Source organism: Dermochelys coriacea, chromosome 17 (assembly GCF_009764565.3).
Source record: "Dermochelys coriacea isolate rDerCor1 chromosome 17, rDerCor1.pri.v4, whole genome shotgun sequence".
In the NCBI taxonomy this organism is placed as follows: domain Eukaryota; kingdom Metazoa; phylum Chordata; order Testudines; family Dermochelyidae; genus Dermochelys; species Dermochelys coriacea.
Genome location: NC_050084.1, coordinates 6,679,416 through 6,706,539, shown reverse-complemented (window position 1 = coordinate 6,706,539; position 27,124 = coordinate 6,679,416). Strand labels below are relative to the sequence as shown.

The 27,124-nt window shown below is 41.9% G+C and overlaps 1 protein-coding gene across 1 annotated transcript in view; it reads left to right on the top strand.

Moving 5' to 3' along the window:
* The first annotated feature begins 2,576 nt into the window (after positions 1–2,576).
* The window catches only part of PPM1D (protein phosphatase, Mg2+/Mn2+ dependent 1D), a 39,275-nt gene continuing 14,727 nt past the window's right edge, over positions 2,577–27,124 (top strand). The window contains exons 1-3 of the mRNA XM_038375377.2: positions 2,577–3,278; positions 13,696–13,924; positions 16,548–16,672. Of these exons, the coding sequence (XP_038231305.1) occupies positions 2,813–3,278; positions 13,696–13,924; positions 16,548–16,672 (820 nt within the window). The 5' untranslated portion in view covers positions 2,577–2,812. The remainder of the gene's footprint in view (positions 3,279–13,695; positions 13,925–16,547; positions 16,673–27,124) is intronic.

The following is a 27,124-nucleotide window of genomic DNA, read 5'->3' as shown; positions in this document are numbered from 1 at the left end:
ATATATTGCACATAGAAATAGTTAATTATACTTAATATATGCAAACTATTTGGGTCTTTGAAGTGTGGGGCTGAGGTAATAAGTCTTCATGAAACCAACATCTTCTCTACACCCTTTGTATACAGGCTTATGTCACTGCAAGATTACTGTATCTGGCTGGGTTGAACTGAGCTTTTTTTGAAGTCTATAAGAATACAAGAACAAATTACCAAATAGGAATGTACTTTAGCATGCTGCATAATCAACAGCAGTTCCACACCCAAGATATTTTAAAGCATTTGTTTTGGGATTTTGTGTGTGTCCAATTCAAATTTGGGGTGTGGCTGTTATACAACAAAAAAACACCCACTCTGCTCTAATTTGGTTATATGATCTGTATGAGATAAATGCTTTGATTATAAAATATTTACTAAATATTTCCAGTCACCAGACATAAATCAATTTGGCCTGCATGCAACGTCACCAACAAATTATGAAATGTTGGATTCCATTTGGAAGTACAAAATGACATCTCATCAGGATGAAAAGGAACACCTTGGAATTCGTAAACCACTAGTTCTTTTAATCATCATAATGAATTAGATATTCCCCTTGACTTTTCCCTGTTTTGATGAGCTTCACAAATATCAGAATAACCTGTATGCATATACAGAGACCCCAGGAATGGAAGTTAGTCTGCTTGGTTCTGATTCATGGTTTAAATCTAGCAACAGGAATTGGGATTTGCCGTGATCTACAACCTGTACAATTCATCCATTTGACTTCAGGGAGGATTATACTGTGCAGAAACAGAGCAAGATTTGTCCCAATAAATTGAGAAGAACCTTTTGGAAGAACCTATTGGAAGAACCTTTCAATAGTAGTTGGGGAAAACAACCTAACTAGTTTTAAGAGGGATAAATTTATAAATGAGATTATACGATGGGTTATCTGATTGGGGACTGGACTCAATAACCTGGGAGGTCCTTTCCACTCCTATGATCCTATTCCTGGCTCTGCGTGCCCATGATGTGTTCCCTCAAGGCAAGGGACCTTGTCTTAAGTGTTTTAGAAAGCATAATTTGACTTAATGAAAATCTGTGTTTAATAACAACTGCTGTGCCTACACATCTGTGAAATGGTAATACTTCCTTATCGTATTTCTTAGCGGTGTTGTGAGACTTTAATAGTTCCTTGGATGAAACAGACACCAGGGTATTACTATTCTGTAACTTTCACTCACTTCAAATGGGCAGGACTGTTTTCTGGCTACACCCTGATAATAATTGGCTCTTTTCACCCACTGATGGACACTGATAACAATAGTGATTGGTTTATAGATGTTTACAATGCCAATTATCCTCTTAGCAGTTGTTTGGTTTGCATTTGTCTGTTAGCCAAAAAGGAAATAAAGTGATCTTGGTTTTTCTGGATTGTAGAAAGCTTCTTGGGGGGTGCTGTGTCTGTCTTCATTAATTTCATAAATGATATTTTAACCACTGTGGTAAAAGAGGTGTCTTAATGTGGCTGATTTACCTATGAAGAAGTCTTCTCTGCTGGTTCAAGCAGAGAGGTAGGACTTCTGGGTTCTGTACCTGCTTCCTGTAGCAACTTGCTGCATGATCTTCTGCAAAGAATGTCGTGTCTCTGTGTATGTGTACCCAGCCGTAATATATTGTAGGGATATTTATCTCCCAAGATCATTCTGATTTATTAATGCTTGTAACATGTTTTAAGATCTTCAGGTACTACAGAAGTTAAAAGTATCATTGATATTGAGGGTATATCAAATGGGCATGAATCAGTATTTCCCTCTTTGAGATGCCACCAGCTTTCCTCATTTGAAAGAAGAGTCCAAACTACTTCCACCGATTTTAGTGATGGTTAAATGATTAATTCAACAATGTTTTTAACACTCTTGGAGCTTTTAGGCGGAAGCTGCTATAGGAATACAAAGTGAAGTATAATATAAAGTACCCAGAACAATTTTGTTTTAAATAAAGCTCTTTCTGGCAATGAGCATATCTTGTTCTGTTACAGAACCCAGGATCCAGCTCTAGCAGTTCTGTCTGCCAGTGAGGACCCTATTCCATGGGGAGCTACTGCAAAAGATTCCCAGGGCAAGGGGTACGTTTCGGGACTTTGACTTGGTAGCTGGCATCCTGTTGAATAAAGCTGTGCTCCCTCTTTGTAAAGTGCCTGTACGTTTATGGCGCTCTAGCAGTCTTCAGTAAAATTAAAATGGAAGTCTTAATGGAGAACTGGGGTGATCAGATGTCCCAATTTTATAGGGCCAATCCCCCTATTTGAGGTTTCGTCTTGTATAGGTGCCTGTTCCCATTTTTCATACTTGCTCGCTGGTCAGTGGTCACCCTATAGAGAAGCCTCTGACGGGGACCTAGGACCAGCATCCGTTTCTAACGCACAGCGGGCCAGGGCCTCCGTGCCCCGCCGCCCGCGGCTGCAGGGGTCACTCCTCTGGTTACAACGCTGAGCTGTGCAGAGGGCGGCGGTTGCAAGGCCCTGCGCCGGGGCCTGGCGCAGGGGGCGCTGTCTGGAGCGGCGGAGCGGGAGGTACCGTTAGCCCTGGCGTGCGGCAGGGGGCGCTGCGCGTCGGAACGCTCAGGTCCTGCGGGTTCCATCGGGGATCGTTCCAGGAGCGCCGCGTTCGGTGCGGCGGACATGCCCAAACAGCGCCTCGAACGTAAACAATAGTCACCGGCGGCTGGCGGGGGAGCGCGCTAGAGCCGCTCGGCTGGAGCTCCCGCGCCTGTGCTTTGGGGGCCTGCTACCGTCGGAGAAGCGGCTCCAGCCCCTGCTCCGTCCTCGCCCCATGGAGGGTCTGTACTCGCTGGGGGTGAGCGTGTTCTCCGACCAGGGAGGCAGGAAATACATGGAGGATGTGACCCAGATCGTGGTGGAGCCGGAGCCGCCGGCTGACGGAGAGGAGGGCCCCCCGTACAAGGGCGGATCGGTGCCTGGAAGCCAGCGGGCGGCCGAGTCCCGGGCCGGGCACGACCCCCCGCCCGCCAGCTGTCGGAGGAGCGGCGCTAGCCCGAAGGCGGCGGCGGAAGAGGAAGAGCAGCCTCCCGGCTCCAGCCGGTGCCCCCGCCGATCCGTGGCCTTCTTCGCCGTGTGTGACGGGCACGGGGGCCGGGAAGCGGCCCAGTTCGCTCGGGAGAACCTCTGGGGTTTCATCAAGAAGCAGAAGGGATTCTGCTCCGCGGAGCCGGCCGAGGTGTGCGCGGCCCTGCGCAAGGGCTTCGTTGCCTGCCACCGGGCCATGTGGAAAAAGCTGCGTAAGTTACAGGCGCTGACAGATCTGTCCAACTTCTCCCTCGCTTCTCTCCTAATCTTCACCTCCCCATCGGACTGGTAACGGGGCGGCAGCCGCCCCCCTTCCTGCTTCTCCCGCTGTCTCTCCCGTTTGGGAATTGGCTGGGCAGTGGTCGCCTCCCCCCCCCCCGCGCTTTTAGGAGCAGGACAAAAAGAAAAGGAGGACTTGTGGCACCTTAGAGACTAACAAATTGATTAGAGCATAAGCTTTCGTGAGCTGTAGCTCACGAAAGCTTATGCTCTAATCAATTTGTTAGTCTCTAAGGTGCCACAAGTCCTCCTTTTCTCTTTGCGAATACAGACTAACACGGCTGCTACTCTGAAAGGAGCAGGACAGTCGCCTTTGTACTTCTCGGCTTGCTACTTTCCCCCTGTTCCTTCCAATTTGCACCTCCGCCCCGGGGTAAAAAAAGCAGCACCGGTCTTCTCTTCTCCCCCCCCCCCCGTGCATTCCTATTGTCATCCCATTTGAAAACAGCTCAGTATCATCCTCCGCTGAGAACAAGACACCACCAACTTTCTCCATGCGGTATTACTGAGAATGGGAAACACACCCCGGTTTCAGCCATCTCTTTCGAACCCCCCCCCCCCTTTTTTCACACTGGTGAGTTACATGCTTGCAAAGTTTCCCTCCATTGCCGCTGGAAACAGGACACCAACTCCATCATTATAATTGTTTCAGTCTACATGTGCAGAGGCTGCAAATGTGTCTCCCGGGGAGGAGGGATGGTTTTCGGGTTCAATCAAGACATTTGGTAAAGATTTCTTGGGGAAGGGAAAGGATCCCATGCTGTGAGGAGACATTGTGATGGATAGAAATGCACTGTAGGTAAAGACTTGGGATAAAAGAGGAGGGTGATTGTGAAGCTGTGTGTGCCTTGCTAACAATGGAAGCTGGAACCCCTGCTAAATCTTTTCAGTAGACCTTGTTATCTTATGAAGTTGTGCATGTGGTCATCTCCAGGCTTTCCTTACCCAGAATGCCCTGAGACAAAGGGGGAACTTCTGTTAGTACCATTTGGGGTCCCTTCTAAAGGACCTGGCTGACGTTTTTCCTCAATTGCCCCGTCTCCAGTTCTGCCCATTGATTGCTGATGGAAGGATTCAAAGCATGCCTGCTGCAACCGGGATTATTATTTACTTGTTTTACTATTTGAGTATCCGGAAATATGCTCAGTATATTCCAAAACAAAGAGCACAGTCCCTGCCCTGAAGACCGTACAAGCTAATAATACAGCATGACATAAGTGAGTGTCCTAATTATACAAGATCAGAAGGAAAGATTTAGGTGACAATATTATCACGCATGTGATGTTTCCTCACACATCTAGTAGGTGAGACTGCAGAAGTAAATTTCAAGAGGATTTTAAATGTGGTGAGGGTTGTGGCTTATTCATTAGTTTGGGGAGGCTTTATGTATATGGGACAGCATGGAGACAAAGGGGTAGGAAGGCTGGCAGGGAGAGGGAACACACAATGAGAGCAGGTCAAAGATGTAGGCAGGAGCACTGTGAATATTGGGCCTTGAAGTCAAGGATAAATTAGGATTCTATGCACAACACAGCGGGGAGCTGATGAAGTGATTCAAAGGGAATGACATGGTTGAAGTAACAGTCGAGATTTTTTGCAAAAACATTTTGGACAGAGCAGGGTTTTCAGGGGTAAGGTAAGTATTGGAAAGATCCTGAAAGAACAGGTTGCCATAGTTGGAGTGGGGGATGATTAGGGTGTGAGAAAAGTGGCTGTTGGGGCAAAAAGGAAGGAGTGGATTTTAGAGCTATTGTAGAGGAAGAAGCAGCAGAACTTGATCACAGCCTGGATGTTGGGGAAAAGAGAGGAGTGGCAGCTGACCCCCAGATTATGGGCTTGCATGACAGGAAGCATGGTGATGATTTGGACTCAAACGATGGGGAGAGAGCACGGAGGAAAAAAATAATGAGCTTGGTTTTCTAGTTGTCTCCCTGCTGAGTGTGGTAACCCAGGGTGGTTTACATAACGTGCAAACTTCCGGGCCCCAACTATTGATGTGGTGTAGGAAATGCTATGAGCAACAACTGGTGAGTACCAAACAGAGCTTCTGATATATAACTGTTCTAAACGGTTTTCAAGGACAGCTAAAGCCAGGGCCCTGTGCACTTGCTGGTAGTTCTGTAACTTCTGTGTAAGTTCTGCAGTAAGCTTTCCTTCCTGATTTCTGGAGCACAAACTTGCTAACTTTTGATGCAGGTGCAAGAAAACTTGAGGTTTTCATTCAATACAATATTCAAATAAATACTCCATAGTTAAGTCAACCTAACTCCAATGTAGACACAGCTAGGTTGATGGAAGAATTCTACCATCAGTCTAGCCTGTTGTAGAGGTGGATTAACTACAATGATGGGAAAAACCTTTCCCGGCATTGTAGGAAGCAACTGTACTATAGCAGTGTGGCTGCCAGTGTAGTGCTTGTAGTGTACGCATACCCTGAGTGACTGTCCATGGGTACAGCCAATAAGCCATATTTCCGAGCCAATGATGAAGGTCCTGCAAGCGGGATCTGTCTTTGTTTTGTGGGTGTGGGCAGAGTAAAGCTGAGGTAGAGGAGCATTAAAGCAGATTATAAAACTGCTTCGGTTTGTAGCAGAAGCTTTGTTGATCAGCGAGGAACGAGAGTCAGAAAACCAGCATGAGGAGACCAGAAACAAAAATTTGTTTGTTTTTTTGAATACTCTACTGTGTAATTGCACAACTGTAATAACATTTTTAGTTTTTCTAGCTCTGTTTTGCACATTTAAAAACAAACAAAAACTGTTCCACAGTTTATGCAGGATTTTAGTGATATTTTGTGTGGAAGGAAGAAGGGCTTGCTCTGTGTGTGTGTGTGTGTGTGTGTGTGTGTGTGTGTGTGTGTGTGTAGAATTAAAACAATACTTACCATCTTGTTGTTTTATTAAATCTCTTGCTACACAGTGACGACAACTAGCTTAGGTGTAGTTTAATGGCAGGCTTAGAGTACTTGCATTCCCTGGAACCAGCTGTTCCATTCCTGACAGAGTTGACTTATCTGATTCCACCCTTTCCAAGGTAGGTGGGTTGAGTTCTGTGTAGTCTGCTGTATTGGAGGAGACCTTAAACAATGAGATCCTGTTTTAGTCCGAATGGATGTGTTTAGAAAACAAAACAAAATAATCACAAGGCCCTTTCTGCAAGAGAAGGGTTTTATTCTGTTCTTGTTCAAAATTTCTCCTTTCCCCCACTATTGTGCACATTGGGCTAGCTGCACTCCTTTGTAATACAAGCTGGTGTCTGTTTTGTCAATTGGGGCAGGGTATTTATATTTGTGACACCTGTTTAATACTAACTAGTAGTAATGCGTACATTTCTAGCTTGTCAACCCCTGAAGGATTTTCACAGGTGGAAGGAGTAGGTACCTGTCTTAACATGTCTCCAAACAAGTTTTCAACTCGCCCATTTAAAATTCTTCACCGTAATGGTTCAAAATAGTGTTACTCAATTGCTCTGGATCATTACTGTAGAGTACTTTATGTAGCCTTGTATATAAAAAGCCTAGTGAAGATTTGTTAACTCTGTTAACCAGTTTACACGCTTCTAATTTGGGGCCTGTCTGTGCTAAAAGTATTAGTGCATGTTAGCTCATTTGTCTTCTGCTGTTAAGGACATCCCAAAATCTAACTCCTTTTAAAACAGATTGATACTGTGTGGGAAGAGCTATATGAGTTTAGAACTATTAGGCAGGTGATGGTGTTGTAGATGGAAGCTAACATTGAGAATATAATTATATGATTAAATATAAAGGTTGGGCTATAGATCCACAGAAGCGAGAAAACTATTGTTGAATTACATTACTTGGACATAACAGCAGCTTTTCATTGTTCCTCTGTTGCCGAACATGTAGGAGAGGTTATGTTGTTTACAGGCAGTAGGGGTATAATTCTGAGTGGTGAATGTAATTGTGTGTGATGTTGTCTCATCTCAATATTCCTCTTTTGACCACTGTCAGTTTAGTGCACAGTGTTAAAGTCGGCAATAATTTGTTCGCAAAAAGAAAAGGAGTACTTGTGGCACCTTAGAGACTAACTAACAAATTTATTTGAGCATAAGCTTTCGTGAGCTACAGCTCACTTCATCAGATGCATTCAGTGGAAAATACAGTGGGGAGATTTATATACACACACACACAAAACCAATAATTTATTGTGAACTTAATGATGTACAACTTTGCCTTTAAAGTTGGGTCATTTTGATCTTGCCTTGCAATAGTCTTCTAACTGTCAGAAAAATCCCTATTTATAAAGAATCCTACTGACAGTCCCTCAATCTTAAAGGAACATTACTAAGATCCCTGGTATGCATTGTGTGTGTTTTTAAGACCGCTTATGTAAACTTCTTAGGATGGAGTAATTGAGCTAAGGCTCCCTCTCAGTGGCCAGGTAGGGAAGAGGAGGGAAGACGCAAGGAACATTTGGGAGCCATGGCAGTATTTTGAATGAGGGATAGCAGCAGCTGAAACCAGGGGCTTAGGAAGCTGTTGCAGCATTCTGGACGGGAAGAAAACCTAATACTGTCCAGAACAAATAATGCATTGTGACTTTTAACTGATAAAGTGGCGTGTGCTCTCAGTGCATTTGATTTAGGAAAAATGGCTTTTATCTACCATATTGGATTATTGGGAATACTGGAGTCTGGTATAAACACAGTGCACTGGACTTGTTTTGTCAAAAGGAAACTTGGTCTTACATTTCACATGTACACTTAATGAAGGGAGAAAAAAAAAAAAGCTTGAAAGATGCATGTTGCTGGGTTGAGATAATACTCGGTGGCAGGCTACTGAAGTCCTGTTGAGACCTGTGATTCCACTGAAACAAATATTGAACTTAAGCCTCAGTTCCAGATCACCAGATCAGGTGTGGTTAGGTTTGTGTGTCAACACCTGGCTTCTATACACTGTAGAAAATGTGAAATTACTGTGAGAATCACCATTTATCTAACACAGCTGTTCTATTGCAGTGTATCCTTTAAGACAACTAGCTGCAGCTCAAGAGTTAGCTGGGGAATGGGCCACATGAGAATAGTTATGTAGTCAGTGGTGGATACAGCTTCATACTTTAAAAAAACAAAACAAACCACAAATAAACAGAAACAGTTAGGATCATTTGTCTGACCATCTGGTGTTGTGGTTGTAGACGCACCTGAACAACCTGTTATGTCTTTAGTTTACATTTGGCAGAATGAAAAAGAAATTTACATCTTTATATCTTAGTAATTAAAATGAGGGTCTGTCTAGTCTTGGCTTGACCCTTGCTTTGGAAGTAACACTGAAACAATTTGTACCAAGAGTCCTTATTTTGGAAGTAAAAGCGCATACCTGACTACTCCTGTACCTTTTATTTAGTGTAAGAAAAACAAAAAAACCCACTGCACTGATGTTTTAAAGCAACCATCCGATGAAGTGAGCTGTAGCTCACGAAAGCTTATGCTCAAATAAATTTGTTAGTCTCTAAGGTGCCACAAGTACTCCTTTTCTTTTTGCGAATACAGACTAATCCAGCTGCTACTCTGAAACCATTCTGCATTAGGGTTATGAAAAGCCTGATTTTGTGTTTAAGTGGTTAAAACAAGGAAATTGAGTTAAAACTGCTACTCTTCTTAACTCTGGGCAGTGTGTGGGTCTTAAAATAATGAAGGGAGGAGGGGATCTATTAGCCAACTTAAACTTGATGATCTAAGTATGAGTGAGGTTCAGAGTGAAATGGTAGGTAAAATCCACCTTGCATTAGCTAACTTGAGTTAACAGCGCTCCCCTACCCCAGTGAAAACAAAACCGAAGTTTTTTACAAGTAAGTGTTCAGCATGACAGCACTTTTTTAAAGTAGGCAGATATGCTCATTTTATGAAGTGAGAAGAAACTTGAGGCATGTAAGTGCCTTCCCCAGAGTCCTATAGTTTTTAGTAATTGATCTGGAATCTTCATTCATCCACTGATGTCTGATCAGGTCTACGTTCTTTGAAACTAGTATTATGTTAACAGAATCCTTAGTTCTTTGTTTCCAACAATATACAAGTCACTGAATGCTGCATGTCAGATCCATTTTGGGCTAATGCTCATGGACAAACTCCATCGCCACATTTGTTTCAGCTTTTTAAATCTTTTTTTTTGTGGCCCGTGATAGTGAATGTATTGCTTGCCCACAGAACAAAGAGGATTTTAATAATTTGTTTATTACTTGTTTTAAACTTGTTTTACTCGTTAAAACGCATCTCTTTTGTAGTCCGATATAAAACGATCTGAATCTCTGAAGAAAGTCCTATTCTAGAGTATATGTAGTAGTCACCACTAGAACAAATCAAGGCTTAACTTGCTTAAGTCCCTTTAATGTAGATGGACATAGGTGTGGCGTAGTGAGAGCCTAAAATCATGTGCTCTTGCTGTATCTGTTTTGTTTACAAATATGGGATTTTGGTTACAATGTTTTTTATTTTACATAAACTCTAATTTGATTGTCTAACACACTTCTTTATTGCTAAAAAGGGTTTATTTCAGCTACTGAGTTCCTACCAGTTTATGATGTTGTGTAATAAAATTACAGGTTAAATGGAAATGAGGATTTCAGAGTTCTGCCTCAATCTCACCATTTTATGAGTGTATTAAATATATCCACAGTTGTCATGCTTGTTAGACAAAGCCCTTTTTGATCCACCTGTCAGGTCAGATGCAATTTGTGTTCAATAAATAATTGGGGATGAAACTGATATCTGGTGAAATTTTTAAATGGGGAGGAAGTGATGTCTACAGGCTAAACCCACGACTGGAAGTTAGGACTCTGGGGTTCTAGACATAATTTTATCAATGACTTGCCCTGTGGACTCATTTGCAAAGTGGGTGGGATAGTAATTGTCCACCTCCCAGGGATCTTGGGACATAATGTTTGTAAAGTAATGTTTGATCCCTTGTTGAATAGTGTTATAGAAGTACAAAACACTTGGGCCTGGTCTGCACCTAGAATCTAGATTGACCTGGCTACTGCAATCGGGGCTGTGAAAAATTTTGTGCTCTGAGCCCCATAGTTTGGCCCACCTAACCCCTGGTATAGATGTCTCTAGATCAATGGAATGATTCTTCTTTTGACATAGGGACCATCTTTCAGAGAGGTGGACTACCTACACTGAGGGAAACACTCCTTCTGTCGATAGAAGAAGCATCTACACCGCAGTGATATAGTGAGACAGCTGCAGCAGTGTAAACATATCCTTATTGTCTGAAGGCTCCGGTCTTTTTTGTTCAGTTAACAGAAGGTGAACAGTAGGAAGGCACCTAAACCTATACAAGTGATAACCTTAAAACAACAGAATTGCTGGGCAAGAATTTTAAAATTATCCATGTCTCTGACTGAAGATTTTGATTCCAAAGAGAGAATCCAAAAAACCTTTCTTTTTTTAAACAATGTCTAAGAAAAACGATAATTGGTGCATTGTGTTTGAATGCAGCTGCCCATGTTGTTTTCCTGCCTCTGCCTCCACACATTCCTTCTAAATGTTTTATTGGCTTTATCTATATTGGCCAAAGTAATATTTCTCTTCAAGATTTCATTCGTGGGGGCCTTTCTCCACCATTGTTGTTGGTATACTGGAGTGCCAGCTCTGCTATAGTTCAGGTTTAGAATAGTGTTCTGTTTCATGCTGGACTTTTTAAAATCTCCATGGTTACTTTGATTCCTATGAATCAATGTGGAATATATACTGCAGTGGAGTGTACTGTACTATGGGAAATGCAAACTCTTCAATGGTAACCATTGTAAGTGTAAATGGTAAAGTACAATAGATAAAATATGCCAGAGAAACGAATCCCTTTTCTGATGAGTTTACAGTCTAAGACACGAGCAGGTGCAGTGCAGAACAAGCATAAGATGAGGTGTGCCTTATGGGGGCAAAGGTAGGATTAGTGATCCAAATCGGGGGTCATTTGAAAAGGGGTTCTTGAGGTACAGCTCTCCCTCCTTGTGGGGGGGGGGGGGTGGAAGCAGCTTTTCTTAAGATTCATGGATTCTGCCAGGGCTGCAATCCTGGCACAAGGGTCTTAATTGCTCCAGAGTTACCCCTAGAGAGTGCATGGCACCCAGTATCCCTGGGGGGAGCAAAATTGCAAATGGTATTAGGGAGGGAGTTTAGGTCTCTAGTTAAGTGTGTGCCAAATTCTTATGCACCAGATGGATTACTGTGCATATAGAGTAGCCAGAAGGCTTTCTAGCCTGCCAGTTTCCATTGCAGCTGGTCAGCTAAAGGGGGTATGCAGAATCTCTTGATCCTGACCTACCCTCAGCCAATGTTGAGTTTTTTGCCCTTGAACTGATGTGGTTTGAAGGCGTGTTGCTAAAGTCTGTCTTTAAAAAAAATAATTATGGGGAAATGCAATCAAACTGTTTTTGAAAATAAAATAGACATGTGAATGCTTGCTGGGAGGTGAAGGAGTGGAGGGATGGGGGGAGTAAGTGAAGAGGTGTTTGGGACACCAGCGAGGGGAGAGTGGATTATAGTGATAGGTGGTTGGGGAGAAGGGTTGGGGGGGCTCAGATGAGAGGGGGTGAGGATTCTTTCCTTTTAGTGATGTAATTCTCCCAGGTTAAAGCACCTGGTTTCAAGGCCTAATATGCTGATCTTGCTGTATGTTTTCATTTCCATCCCAGAACATATGGAGGCTGCAACAAAAAGCATAGTTGTCTTGAGTGGTTTGTGAAATTGCTGGAACTTGAAGATAACTCATCCTCGCTTTACTGACGCTTGTCTGATAAGTGTAGAAGGGTCTTCGTGTTTGTTTTGTTCTGTTATAAAGTGGATGCCATAGGAAAATACATACTGTACTAGGGTATTCATTATACTATGGTATTTCTGATATGTGGAATATATACTGCAGTGGAGTGTACTGTACTATGGGAAATGCAAACTCTTCAATGGTAACCATTGTAAGTGTAAATGGTAAAGTACAATAGATAAAATATGCCAGAGAAACGAATCCCTTTTCTGATGAGTTTACAGTCTAAGACACGAGCAGGTGCAGTGCAGAACAAGCATAAGATGAGGTCGCTGTTGACAGTCGGCTTCATGGAAAGGTGACCTATCTGATGTTGTTTGAAGGAGGGAGGGAGATTGTCGGGCTAGGTGTATCTTAACTGGGGGGCTGCCCCAAACATTAAATGGGCTGTGGGGAAAAAATCATCAAGTCAGGAGCATAGATGACATAGACAAAGGGAGCAGTTAGGAGAGAAATTTGGGCACAACTTTTGGAGCAGGAGGGGAGCGTAGGAGGAGAAGAAAATAAATGTTGGCAGGGGCAGAGTGGTGACAGTGAGATAAAGCAGGAATTGAATGTGAAGAGGTTCGAATTTAATGTGGAAGGGGAGGAGGAAAAGCCAGTGTAAATATGTAATAAGTCTGAAATGGAGGAGTACCTCTTGGGTAGTAAGTTTTACATGGGGCGGTGGGATAGCAACCATAAGAAGCCTGTGCAGTTCTGTCCTCAATGTGGACATGTAAATAATTTCCCCTGGGTGATGCAGATAGACAATTTATTTTGAACCACAGTTCAGAATATATTTAAAACCCAAATACGCATAGATATAAAGGCAGTCATTCTGTTCCCTGTAAGGGTTTGTAATGTCCAGACAACTAAGTGACCTGAATTATCAGACACTCCTACAACTTCTAATAGGGAGGTGAACATTAGGCTTCACTGAATCTTGGGAGGTATTCTCAGCTAACACTCACATCTCTTTATTTTGTGTACTTATTTCCTCCAGCAGCAGTCAGACAACTAAACCCTGGGAGATGCCTTTCAAAATCTCACCTCAGTATTCTGACCTCAGTTTGGATTATTCTTTATTTTTTAATCTGAAGTTAAATTAATTTTATGCTCATAGAAAGGAAGGACCTGAGGGTATTGGTTTGAACCAGTCATAATGTGGTCATACACACACCTCATTGTAATTTATTCAGACCTCTCTGATGCACCCCTTACTCTTGATCTGCTAAGCCCCTACTTTCTTGGTTTTTGTTTCTTTATGAATAGAAATTAACAACTGTGCTAAAATCTGTGGGTTTTATTTAATGTAGACAGACAGACAGACTATGAAGGCCATTTTCAGTGTGACTTATGGTAAGGCTTGAAACAGATGAAGAAGAAACACCTATTCAACGACTTAGTTTCTAGTTTGACTGATGCTGGCATGATTTGACCTCAATATGACTTATTAATCCATTCTTGACATCATGACAAAATATTTTTCTTCAGGTAGTTCTAATATCTTGGGGCTTTTTTAATACTCTCCTGAGGGGGAGTTAATGACAAGTTTCAGAGAATAAAAATGCAGCTTTTATTTCTCATTGCAGCAGAGTGGCCAAAGACCCTGACTGGCCTCCCAAGCACATCAGGAACTACCGCCAGTGTGGTAATTATCCGTGGGTCAAAGATGTATGTGGCACATGTCGGAGATTCAGGAGTGGTGCTGGGAGTCCAGGATGACCCCAAAGACGACTTTATTAGGGCTGTGGAGGTGACACAGGACCATAAGCCTGAACTTCCGAAAGAAAAGGAGAGAATCGAAGGGCTTGGGGGCAGGTAACTCTGTGTTTTGTTTCCCATTTCAGTTTCTCATTTTCATTGTCTTTGTCCTGCTGATCGAATGGGTTCAAGTCTACTCATTCACAGCTCAGTGAAGCTGTTTGAACCTTTTCTGTGTTTCGACCATTTGGGCTCTGGCTATCCAGTAGGTTAGCTGTGGGGAAGTAGTTGTGTTGTTTTAGTGTCTGATACTAATGCCATTTTGCTGGAGGCTTATGGGGTGGGATGACTTTTGATTTCCGAAGGGAAGCCCGATGAAATCTCCAAAGTGAGAAGTATATTTGGGATTCTGAAAAAAGTGGGAGGGGAAAAAAGGGGTGGTTGCGGACTGACCTTGTTCTCCTTGGCTTAAAAGTATTTGAAAGAGAAATTTGTCTTTCAATGTAAATATTAACTAAGAGCTGTAGAACGTTTTTTCTAGCAAATGAAGAAAATATTAAGGTTTTGTTAGCAACGTAGTATTAGTTTTGCAGTTGGTAAGGCCTCAATTGGAATACAGTACCCTGTACTGGCAGAAGATAGTATCTTCTCTATCTAATTAGGATCTATCTGCTCTATAAAAGTAAAATTTCTGATGCATTTTACATTGCCCTTGAGGTAACAATGCCAGCTGTAGAATAGGCCTTGCAAGACTTTTCTTTAAAGAAAACTAAGATCACAAATTAATAACAGGACATAGATGTATATTTAAACACTGTAAATCTGAACATTAAGTCATAGCATTTGAACATTGCTACCTCCTCTGCTTGCCAAAGCTGAGTTTAGGTTTCTTTTCCAAGAACTGACTGATGTTAAAACATCCCAGAAGGAGTTGAATTGCAGTCGTGCATGTTCCCTATAGCTGAGAGGTAGGGGAGCAAGCAGGAAGCCTTGTCAGATGGCACCAGTGCTGTGAAACAAACCTCGGGGCTCGAATCTGGCACAGCTTCACAGGAGCCCTATGCTCTTTTGTTCAACAGTACTGCACCAGATGGATGGGCACCGTTCCCTTCTTTTAGCAGCTCAGATGCAGAGATCACTGAAGGTTTTCCTGTTGACATCGTTCACTCAAGAACCCTGTCAGCTCATTAACCTTGAGATATGTGTGTCTTTAGCAGGTGGAAGCAGATCAGCTAGCTGCATTTGGGATAAGAGATTTTTGAAATGATAATTTGCTGTTTCACTAGGTTAGTGCCTGTAGATGTTACAGGTTTCCAGATGTGCTTTTCTGTCACTGGCTGAAGGACACGGAATATATTTTGAAGTTCTTAGTTGCAAGCAGGCAACTCCTAGAATTTCCTTTTTTACAGGAGTGGTGGGGATTGATATTGTCGTCTTGTTGGTGGTCCTCCAGCTTTTCCCAGAGTTGGTGATGAAACTGGCAGAGACTGCCCAGCTACTCCCAGAACTGTGCGACATGTGCCACTTGGCAGGAGTATAGTGGGATTGTGCTAGCAGGACATCTTCACTTCCCGTGTGAGAGAGAGAGGGGAGAAGAGGAGAATTGGATCCGCTAGTCAAATTACGAAAGCTTCCCCACTAAACCCCTGTTTAAATGTCAGCTTGGGATGGGATCTTCTTCCAGGCAGAAATAACATTAACATGTTTTGGCCATTAGGGTTCCAAATGAGCATGGTGAATCTGAGGACATAGTCTTTGTGATCCTTCCTGCTATGCATATCACACCATGCCACGCAATAATGGGGCTTAATTCATCACTGATTTAAGGGCTTCAAAATCCCTGGAGTTGCACCTGGAATAAATGTCATACAAGGAGTTTGGAGGCTGCTCCATAGCTTTTCAGTGTCTAATTGTCTATGGCTATTCTATAAGTGAAGCTAGCTTTGGTGCCTGGTCCATAGCTTGTTGGAGAGTAAGCTTATTACCAAGCTGCACGAGTGGCTTTTCCCAGTACCTCTTCTGGGTATATGGCTCATTGCCTCTCACCAAAATAAGCCTCTTATTCCGCATGGCTTCTCCTTCGTGTCCCCAGTAACTTTGTGTGAACTAATCTCACTGCTCAACATCTGAGAGCAGACGTTAAAATTTAAATGTAGAGCTGTTTCTTTCATTCTGGCTTGAGAGCAGATGATGATTGTTCTGTTATTTCTGCCTCCTGTTGCTACTCTAGCAAGAAAACCTCTACATAAGACTGTTTAAGGTGGCTCTTTTCAATTTTTTTTTAAACCACTCGCTGCTGCTGATTATCAGAGCCACGGCGGATAGTAAAAATGAAAGAGAGAACCCTAAATAACACTGCCCCTTCGGGGTTTGATATTGATGTTATGCAGCCCAGCATCTCAGGGGAACAAACTTTCAGTTTGTCTCCTCCTCTGATGTGGGGGAGATATTTAGTGGCGTTCAGGTGATCAGCAGGAAGTCAAAAATCCCCAGAGCTTTTCATCTTTTTTTCTGTCCCCTTTGCCTCGTCTGCCAAAGCTGGGCTAACGCCCTCAAATTATCACAATCTCACTGTGTTCTGAAGGATGTGTCTACACTGCAGGCCTTAACTGAGGTCATAGCATTCTTTCCATACACAGTCGGGGCAACCGTTTCTGTAACTTAAACTATACAAAGTCAGCTGGGTTGTAACTAACTTGTTTTTTTTTAATCTACACCCCTTTGTTTCTAATACCTCTAGTGTGATCAATAAGTCTGGTGTGAATCGGGTTGTCTGGAAGAGACCTCGGCTGACTCACAATGGCCCTGTGCGGAGGAGTACAGTCATTGACCAGATTCCATTCCTGGCTGTGGCACGAGCGCTTGGTAAGTGGTGTCCAGGCCTAGCACCGGTGAAGTAAGATACCTAAATGTTGGAGCCACAAAACAAGCAGTGGTATCTTTTTTTGAAGAGAAGATGTCCTTGCATATAGAGCATCCGAGTAGTGAGAACAGAGAATTTCCCAAATAGAGCTGGAGAGGCTTTGGCTTAATGGGTGAGTGAAAGCTCTCCCCTGTGATATACAGGACGTGTGTCCCTGTTAGTCTTGTGAAGCTGGCTTCTTCACTTCAACACAAGTTTTTTTTCCCCTTAAAGGTGGTATGTGTCTGTGAGCTGGAGGGCATGCTGAGTCTTCTCTGTTGAAATAAATGGAAACCACTCCAGAATGCTTGATGAGGTGATATCCAGCATTATTGCAGCAAAATGTGAGAGACCTGATTCTTCCCTTTGTGATGAAGCCTACTATTTTCCACCTAAAGGTCCCAGGAAATAACAGAAGAATTACTGCCAAGTACAAGACTTAGCTATATATTTTTACATATATATTTTTGCCCTTGGTGTGTTGGGATTTTGTGGTTCCGAATAAAAATCAAGTCAGATGCCAGGCAGAATCAAGGGTCTTCAATTCAATTCAGTTCAACAAGACTTTATTCAATGTGCACAAAGGGAGAAACCCTGGTACAAAAATCAGCCAGAGTTCCTCCAGCAAGGAGCCCCTCCCATTGCTATTTTATAGCACTTATAGCACATATAGAGGATGGTATAACAAGTTACATAACACAAACCTTTAACCAATCATATTTAACCTTTCTCTGTATGGATTTGTTCATCACATGCTTATACTTCTCCATTTCCACATGTTGAGCTTGTCCCCCTTCCCCTTGGCCTTTTCTAGAATGTTCCTAGGGTGGTGAGCCACAGCATGCTTCTTTATGCGTAAGTACCATGACTTCACTCCTCTTGGGATAGTTGGTCAACACTCTTGTGACTGCATCATTGTCCCTCAGCCAGCCAGCAGAGGCTGTCAGTGAGGCAGTCTGGCTTCAGAAGTGTGGAGTCTCACGTAGTAATTGCTTAGTAATATTGCCACTGGCTTACAAGCCAGTGTTGTTTGTGCTTCACCTGAAACTGTCCAATGCTAAGAGCAAGTGATATTGCTCTTTTGTGTGACAATAACAGACACACTAATTTGAATTACATAGCAAGTGTAGGTATCATGTGGCAAACTTGGGGCGTGGAGAAAGCAAGATGAGGGATCAGGTAAAGAACATGGCTTGACATGGTGAAAAAGTAACACGGCTCTTCTTTAAATTATATTAGTAGTCCCTAACACCTTGCAAATGTTCATTATGCTTCAAAACCCCTGTGGGAGACATTATCCTTGTTTTGTAGCTGGTGAAACAGAGCCAGAGAGGTTAAGTGAGTTGCTCAAGGTTAGGAGACATAGCAGAGCTGTGGAACAAACCTAGGAATCGTGACTTTCAGTCTTGCACTCCAGTTAACTAGGCAAAACATGCACTTGCTTCTCTTTTCTACGAATGAGCGTGTATTGCTCTGGAGACTGTAGAAGAGTTTTTAATTTAGTTAAAGGTTCATTCTCCCCTTTCCTTCTTCCTTTTTGTGGGTTTTGAACTGGTCACTTGAATTTTTCAGAAGGTCTGATTCCTCTCAGCAAGTCAGACAAAAGGGTTTTGGCTAGTTTCTGTGTGCAGATGGGGATTCAGGGAATGATCCACCTGTTAGGCTCCTGTTGTGGCCTTTACAATTCTCATCTGGATGGAAAGGGTTGCTGGAGAGTCTGGGTGCAAGAGAGGAGAAAATGAGAACATTTGTCCTATGGCAGCAGTTCTTGCATTCGAAGTCCAGCATGCTTGGATCTTTAAAAAGATGTCCCTAGATGACCTGAAGATGCCAAGTTTACACTGGCTTGAATGACAGTGTTTTAGTTAACATCCTCTTCATGCATGAGGTATGGCTAACATCTTGGGAAAAGGAACGCAGCTGTGTTCCTTTTCCCAGGACCCAGATGGTGCACAGATGCTCAGTTTGGAAACAGGATTTGACTCTGTGAGGGGCATGCTGGCCTCACAAGCTGCTTACACAAGGCCTACCACAACCATTAGTATTCATGCTACTAAGCTCCATTCGACCACTTGGCTAGCTCCCAGCATTGCTGCTCTGGTTGGCACCAACACTTCATGCACTGGAGACTCCCAAGTAATTCAGTTTCCTCTGACACTAATAACCAGGTTAACCCTGCCATACTTTTCTGTTACCAGCACTGTAGTCAATTTCACTAGTTACTAGTACAACGAATGGCTCCGCTGTGCCCAGATTTGGGCATTACACTAATTCTTTGCAGGATGCCAACAACATAAAATATAGATACCAGATGTACAGGTAGCTAAATGGTTGTGTAGGCCAAATTTTTTTGCCAGGGGAACAGTCTGCTAAATAGGCATTCCAATCTGCCTCTAGCAGGCAATGGTACAGAAGTGCATCTGCTCACAGACTGCAAATTTCTGAACACAGACAAGGTAATTATATCTTGTGTGTGTTCCCAGCTTTTGCTCTTCTGACACTTCACAGTGTATTAATGAGTTTTCCCAACTTTTTGCAGCTCATGTCTGTTCCTTAATCTCTTTTTATTCTGATATGGAAATGGGGACATTTTAATTTTGATGATCTATTGATTTTCATTCTCTAAACCTGGTGATCACTGTAAGGAATGCAGTGAACATTTTAAATATAGCTGATGCCATAGAAAAACAAATATTTGGACAGCAAACATGAGATTGGCACAGTATATGAGCCATCCTGATGAAATTAATTCTCCCCAAATTCCCCTTGCTCTTTTACTTGGGCACACTATCCTTCTGCCCTGAACTACACAGTGGTGCTGTATATTTTTAAACAGCATTTGCTTTCCATGTCAGTGGTGACTGTAATTAAGTAATGTATGAAGTAATCAATTTATATCCTATAAACCCCTCTGTGGGATGTGTAAGTTTTTAATTAGTTACTTCCCTGTAAAGTGCCTAGTGTGCTCTTGTTGCTATGTAAATGTATGTAAGGTGCCCTTTGATCTTCTGATGACATGCTATAGAAGTGCAAATATTGTATTGTAATTTAAACATAAATATTTGTACCTAACTCTTCTGAAAAAAACCCCTTTACTGTAGATTGTGCCCAGTTTGGTTTCTAATGGCTATTTATAGACACTATATAACCCTCTGAAGCTGTTAACACCTCAGATTTTTAGGGAGGCCTCAAAATGTGGCACCACCAATATGGCCCAGATGGGAGTTGGGTCTTCTAAGCACTTGCTCTGCAGAACAAAATATTTGTGTCAAATGATCCACACTCACTACTTTCCCATTGTAGATTTACAAGCCATTCCTATTACAAGCCCCTCCCATTTCAGGAATAGTGTTGCAAAGACTCCACTGAACATGCTCACAGACAGCATTTTGGGGAGAAATCTCAAAGATCAGACTAGTTTCTCCGGAATAGCCATTCTCCAGAACACATGTGGTAAAATAGATTTCCCTGCCTCCCCTTCTCTTTTAAAAGATTGCCAGATGGGTAGCACTTCAATTACATTCCTTATCAAAGTTACATTAACCCGTTAGCTTCCAGCTTCTGCAGCGACTGCTGTGATCAAACATGGCTGCCTTTCAGTGTTCTATGGGGGAGTGGGCACTGGTAGCTAGCACAGGGGTGCGTCTCTTGCTCCCATGTACTTGGCTCAATCGGAGGAACTGAAGTAGTTAGCTTTGATGTTGAAGAAATAACTCTGAAGTAAATTTCTGGTCTGTTTTTATCTTTGTTTTTTGGTGGCATCCAAAGGCCCCAATCTCTATATGGGCCCTATTATAATATGTTATGTACAAACCTAGCAAGGACGTGGTCTCTGCTCTGAACAGCTTACATAGTAATTTGAAACCGGAAGCAATGCCTGAGTATAACAACGGTAGGAGAAGAGATTAAGGCAATCATAAAATCATGCAGTTGTCTAGGCCGTCTATGCGCATAACTGGATACTTATGAATATTTCTTTAGTTAGTATTTATAAGTTATTTCCTGCTATTCCACAACCGGGCCAAGATTGTTTGGCTAATACCTTGTGGGCATCGTAGCAGGAGTGGGTCTTGAGAGAGCCTTGCAAATCCCATGGGCAGTCTCTTGATGGGGCAGTGGCTCGGGTGTGAACCCAGTTCTTATTTTCTGTAGGAGTTCCATTTTTTGTCCCCAGGAGGACTGGTCCAGAGCCAAAAATCTGCAACTGTCAGCGAAATTACATAGTATGAGAGGCCTTGGTTCATTGTAGTTCAGTAGTTCTCTTACTTCTTCATAACAGTGAAATCTGTACTAAGGGGACCCAATAGTTAAACTCTTTACTTGACATGGCCACTTTGTCTAACCTTGTGATTTCTTGTGTCTGTATATATGTTTATAATTTTTGGATGTGTGTGCTAGGAAAGCCAGGTTTTTTCGGGTGGCTGCATAGGCTTGACTCTAATTTTAATAAGTACATTAGGATTCCTGCTGACACCTAAAATAGATGCACCATATACTGGGGCACTAACTGCATAGTATCTACAAGAATGCTGGCTCTTAAAGAGTTACTTGCATAGGAGCGGCATGTCAGAGCAGCGCACTGAATGCCAGAATTGTCATTTTTTTTCATGTGCATGCAGTGAAACGCTGGGTGGCAGGTCTAGCTGACCTCATATTATCTAATTAGGTCCTTGTATAAAGATTTAGTTTTCATGTTCATTGAACTGTTAAAAATAAAAATCAGTTACGGTGCAGAGTGGTCATAATTTTCACACGTATGCTCTTTAGGTCATGTGAATATGTTCGTACGTAGGATTATTCTTTATGCCATGTCCTATTAAATTGCAGTTTAAGATGTAGATGCATACTAACATTAGAGATTGCAAAACACTGTCCAGATTCTACTGATAAGAGACTAAGTGGTAAAAACTATTATTTGATGATAGCCAAGAGTGCTGCCTACTGTCCCTTTATAAGACTTTTTAAAAAAGAATCTTAATACCTAATTAATAACGTGAGGATTGATCATCTGAGGTGAAACCTGAGTACATTACCCATTTTCTTGTATTTGCATGTACCCACTTACACATCAGGAGATAGATTCCTATTGCATCTCTGTTTAACTCTATATAATCACCCTAAATTATAGATTCACAGTAAAGACGTCCAAATTATTTGAGGATGTATTGTTAGCAGAAATTAGCACTTCCTTCTCTCTCAAGAACAATCTTGTCTTTTAAGTTTGCACATATTTAAGTTGAAGGAAAAAAGTGAAGAAAAAAGAAAACCTTCTAGGTTGAAGGTAACACTAAACAACCCTAACTTTTTGGGCTATTTCCACTGTTGACTCTGACTTTCATTTAACTCCGGACATTTTAAAAAAACAAGGTAACATTGTTGCGAACGTAAAATAAATCTGCAATATCTTTATAATATTTTCAGTAAAAATTTTGTCAAAAAGCATTTGTCCTAGAGATGTCCTTCATCAGTCTGTGGAATCACCCCCAAAAAAGTTTTCTATTGAAGAAAATAGCATAGATGTCTGTATAAAGTGCAGAATATACATTTCAGCTCCTATCTGGTAACAAGTCTGTGCTGTCTTGTTTGGGTTATATGATTCATGGTGGAGCACATGTGGAGCCATTTACCTTGAAAGAGAATTTTTTTCCTTCTAACTGTCTCTGGAGTTCTCTGTGCGTGACTCTTTCTCTTCCTTGAAGTTGTACTTAAAACAATAATTTTTAAAGACAGAATCATCTACATGTTTGGCCACTGTGTTCCCCCTTGTGTTCTCATTTTTCTGTATTCATGCAGCCGGCCAAAATACTACAGAGAAGTGGCTGTCCCTCTGGGATCTGAACTGCCGCCTTCGTGCTCTTGAGGGATGCAATTCCAGGCCAAAAGTCGCAAGGCAGCCTTCCATAGTCACTTCTTTCTGTCCTCCTCCCATATTCACATCATCGTTTGTAAACTTTTTTCATTTTTTTTTTTGGTTGACCCAATAATTCTTGGGTTCTCTATTCTTCCCTCCCCCCCCCCTTTTTGTTTCAGATCTTTCAGTTTTAGATGCTAACTGCATCCAGCTAAGTACACCCCTATGTCTTGTTTGTCCTGCAGGTGTAATAAAAGAGTTTGTGCCTTATTGGCATCTGTGTAACTTACCTGCATACTCTTGGCAGTAGCCTCCTGGTAGCCTTGCTCTTCCTTTTTCCTGGAGTAAGTTTAATAGGGTTAGGTTATTTCCATCTTGTAAAAATACATTACGCTGCACTTGTATGATTTTTTTTTTCCCTTGAGACTGCAGTGAAGATGCCCCCTTGTGGCTATAGGAGAAATAGTTAAGAAATTATTAAGCCACTAGTTTTAGTGATTTCAGAGTAGCAGCCGTGTTAATCTGTATTCGCAAAAAGAAAAGGAGTACTTGTGGCACCTTAGAGACTAACAAATTTATTAGAGCATAAGCTTTCGTGAGCTACAGCTCACTTCATCGGATGCATCCGATGAAGTGAGCTGTAGCTCACGAAAGCTTATGCTCTAATAAATTTGTTAGTCTCTAAGGTGCCACAAGTACTCCTTTAGTTTTAGTGACAAATCCTTCTTCCATTTGCAGATGAGCGTGAATGAGTTATATGGTTACTGTACAAATCTTTGTAGAGATTTAATTTGTAGTAATGCTGCCTCATCGGGAGTGGGAAGAAGAAATTCTGAGCTCCTTTGCTTGCATTGATAGGCCAAAAATCTATTAGATACAAGTTCAATTAAAAGGTTATTGTGGGATAAATGAAATTGGGGTTGTCTTTTTTTTTCATTGTGACTTGTTAAAGTAGACTCTTCCCCCTCAAAATTAAAAGTTGATTTTTAAATACAAAAACATATTACAGAAATGTAAGGAAAAGGTTTGATTTGAGCAATTCTTTTGTAACAAATTTTTGCTTTGAGAGAGATGGGGGACTGGACTGAAGTCTGAGTACATTATAAACTAACAGGGTTGTTTTTTTTTTTTTTTTTTTTTAAACTACTTTCCTGGCTATAGTTGGGATGCAAGCAGATTTTAAAATGTGATCCAAAAATAGAACAATAACCAGGTAAGGGGGAATACACTGTTTAATACTTTTAAAAATGAGCTGAATTAGACCCATACATCACACAGTGCACAAAAAGAATTGATATGTTAGGGCTAAATGTTTACTCAGTAGAGATGGAATGTCTTTTGTGAAGTGTGCCTGAAATCTTCTTATGTTCATGTAATCTAAGCACCAGCACTGTGCTTGTTGTATAGACATGCATACCAGCTCAGCCTCTGCCCTGGAAACTTACTCTAGAAAGTTTATTCCAGTGTCAGATGATTTGATCTGCTGGGAGAGATGGAAGGAGAGGTCACCTTTCCCCAAAACACAAAAAATCCCTTGTCATAAGACTCCCGAGTGACAGGAGTTTTAACAAATTGTATAGCATGTGGCATCACATGTTTTTAATTAAGAACAAAAATAGAGTGTGGTCGTGTGAATGGAGACTAGGAGCCTGCAACTCCTGATTTCTGATGCTGGCTCTGCTGCTAGCATGGCTGTGGGGAAGTCATCTTGCCTTGCTTCCTCAATTTCCCGATTTGTAAAAGGAGGCGCCTGCCTACTTTACTAAGCTGCTGATGTTTGTAAAGCACTCATTACTTAGGGACAATTGTGCATTTTACCTCTGCATAATTTTATCTAATCTCCCATCCTTCTTTCTAATATTGGAGCATAGATTTCTCTATGCTAGGCTTGCCATTTTCTCTAGTTTCATGCCACTTCACCACCACTTGTAGATGCTGCAAGATCCCGCTGGCCAATGGAAAATACACAGTTGACATTAGTGTTCTGCCTGCGTAGCAACTCTAAAAAGCATTGCGTTACACTCTGCCATACGCTACACCAGTGGTGCCCAACCTTATTATACAGGAGGGCCTTGTGTAGGCCAGACAGATTCTACATATTTTAATAAAATTTAAAGGCACCTGTATTGACTTATATTTTAAGTTCTGCTTGTTTGGTATGTATTTAGATAGGTTGTTTCTATGTACCGTTTTGTCTGTTTACACACTTGTGTGAACTAAAATGCTGTAACCATGCTGACAAAATTCTAATGAATCGGCTGTTAGTATATTGTATTGAAGCAGGCCACGGGCCGAATGAAATGTTCTGGTGGGCCATGTATGGTTCACGGGCTGTAAGTTGAGCACTCCTGCGCTACACCATTTAAAAAAAAAAAACCTTACTGCCTCACCCCAGTGATATGCCGGGTCTCTACTGGCCCAGGGTGCAAGGATTTATGAGGTTTTGTCATAGCTGAGGTGATCTATATGACTCTCTATGATGTGCTACAGATAGTTCGGGAGAACAAGATTCATTTGCCTGCCTGATTAGTGAACAAGCTGGTGGATGGACTCTTTTGAGGGTGGGGAAGGAGGTGGATGATAGATCCCTCAATCTGCTCCATTAATAGTATTGATGTGCTGCTCAGCTTGATGTTGTTTGCTGTCCTGATTAAAACGGGGGCTGGTTTGCAAAAAGGTGCTGCGTAAATATGTGAATATTTTTAAAATTCTTGCTGTGTGGTGTCATGGTCCAAATTATAGTAATTAGGCAGGCAGTCCATACAAAAGAAGCCAAAATACCCATTTTTCTATCCTGGTACTTATTCCTCTCATATACCAAACTTAGACTTCATATGAATGCATTTGGCTGCCTGACACACCATTTATGAGGATTGCTTTCTTCTCCCTAGTCTAAGGAAAGTGTAGCTGGGTCTGGAATATACTTTTATGGGTTTTTTTCCAAGGCAGAGGACCAACATGCAGATAGTTTTTCCTCCTTTCTCAGCTAGTCGTATGCAAAGCTCCATTTGGCCTATCCGTTAAGTCAGAGTCACTTATGACAGGGTAATGCTGCTCCACTCACTTGTAATTTTGTATGCAGTTCTTGCTTATTCTATAAAATTCTATGAAGGTTTTCAGCTAGAAGGCTTCACAGCTAGGATGTATTTAATAGTATTGCATTTCAAGGTTAACTTATTTCAACTGTACTCCCATAATGAATTTGAGTGGCCACCTTCAGAGGAATAATGTTAGGGAAAATGGTTTCAAACCATCTGTGATAAAGAATTCCTTTTGGCAAAATATACACGCTTAGCAAAACACGATTTGAAGACCAATCTATCTACTCCAGTTCAATGAGCTTTGGAAATACTATTTTCTAGACCAACTTTCCATCTGCTGTTGCTACTACTAGATTCGTTTTTCTTTTCTTGATTTATCTAGACAAGCAAGTGATTAGCACTTCATAGCTTTTGCTTAGCGATAGATGCATAAATTTAAAGGCCAGAAGAGGACCGCCGGAATCATTCTGCATAATATGGCCCATAGAATTTCACCAAGTGATGTCTGCACACAAGTTCTGTTTTAGCTAGAGATATCAAATGTTGCTATAGGAAAGACTGATGGTATTGGAGAGTTTTCTGTAGTAGCTAGGAAGGATGGGCTTATTATGATTAAGGAACTGGACTGGACTGAGGTGATCCGAGTTCAGTTTCTGGTGTGCTCTCACAGGCTTCCTGTGTCTCCTTGGCAAATCCCTTAATTTATTTGCACCTCAGTTCCCTGTCTGTAAACTGGGAACAACAATAGTCGTACGTCTTTTGTCATGTCACTTTATATTGTGAGTTCTTCGTACTGTATGTTTTATACAATGCTTAGCACAATGGATCGCTGTCAATTGGGCCTCTATGTGCTACTGTAATACAAATAGTAATTGCCGCAATGGGGCTTGCTTCATTCCAACTGGCAATGCCAAATTCTCTCTTCCATCTTCAGTTTCAGTTTGGATGTAGCCCTCTGAATTCAAAACTTTCACCCCTTCACAGTGGGGCTTACAGGATGCCGAGCACCTTTAGCTCCCACTGAAGCCAACAGAAGCTAAGAGTGCTCAGTACCACCACACGATTGGATCCACAATGAGCTGTCTAGGAGGGATGTTATCAAGTGACGAACCCCGTGTACTGTCTTGTCTTCTGGATTATGGGTCTTGATGTAGCGCTTCTGTGCTGTCTGCTTATTCCATTCTTGGGAGTCATTTAGTTCTTGACACAAGACACTGGTGATGTGATGCTCAGGAGACCAGATCAGTTGTTTTGAAAGCAGGATCATTTATTGTTTATCATTACTCTGCTGTTTTTCAGAAAGGGCAGCAGGTGGAGTTGGGCAGGTGGGTGTGACATGCAAACACTCACGTGCACTGAAACGAAGATAATTGGTGTAGTATTGGGGTGTGTAACTTACAACTGTCCATTTTAACTTTAAGTATAACACATTTTCTCTGTATCAAAGAATATCTTATGTGGTATATGGTGAGCATAATGACCATGCTGTTTCTGCATAATGGGGAGATTAAATCTTCAGCAGG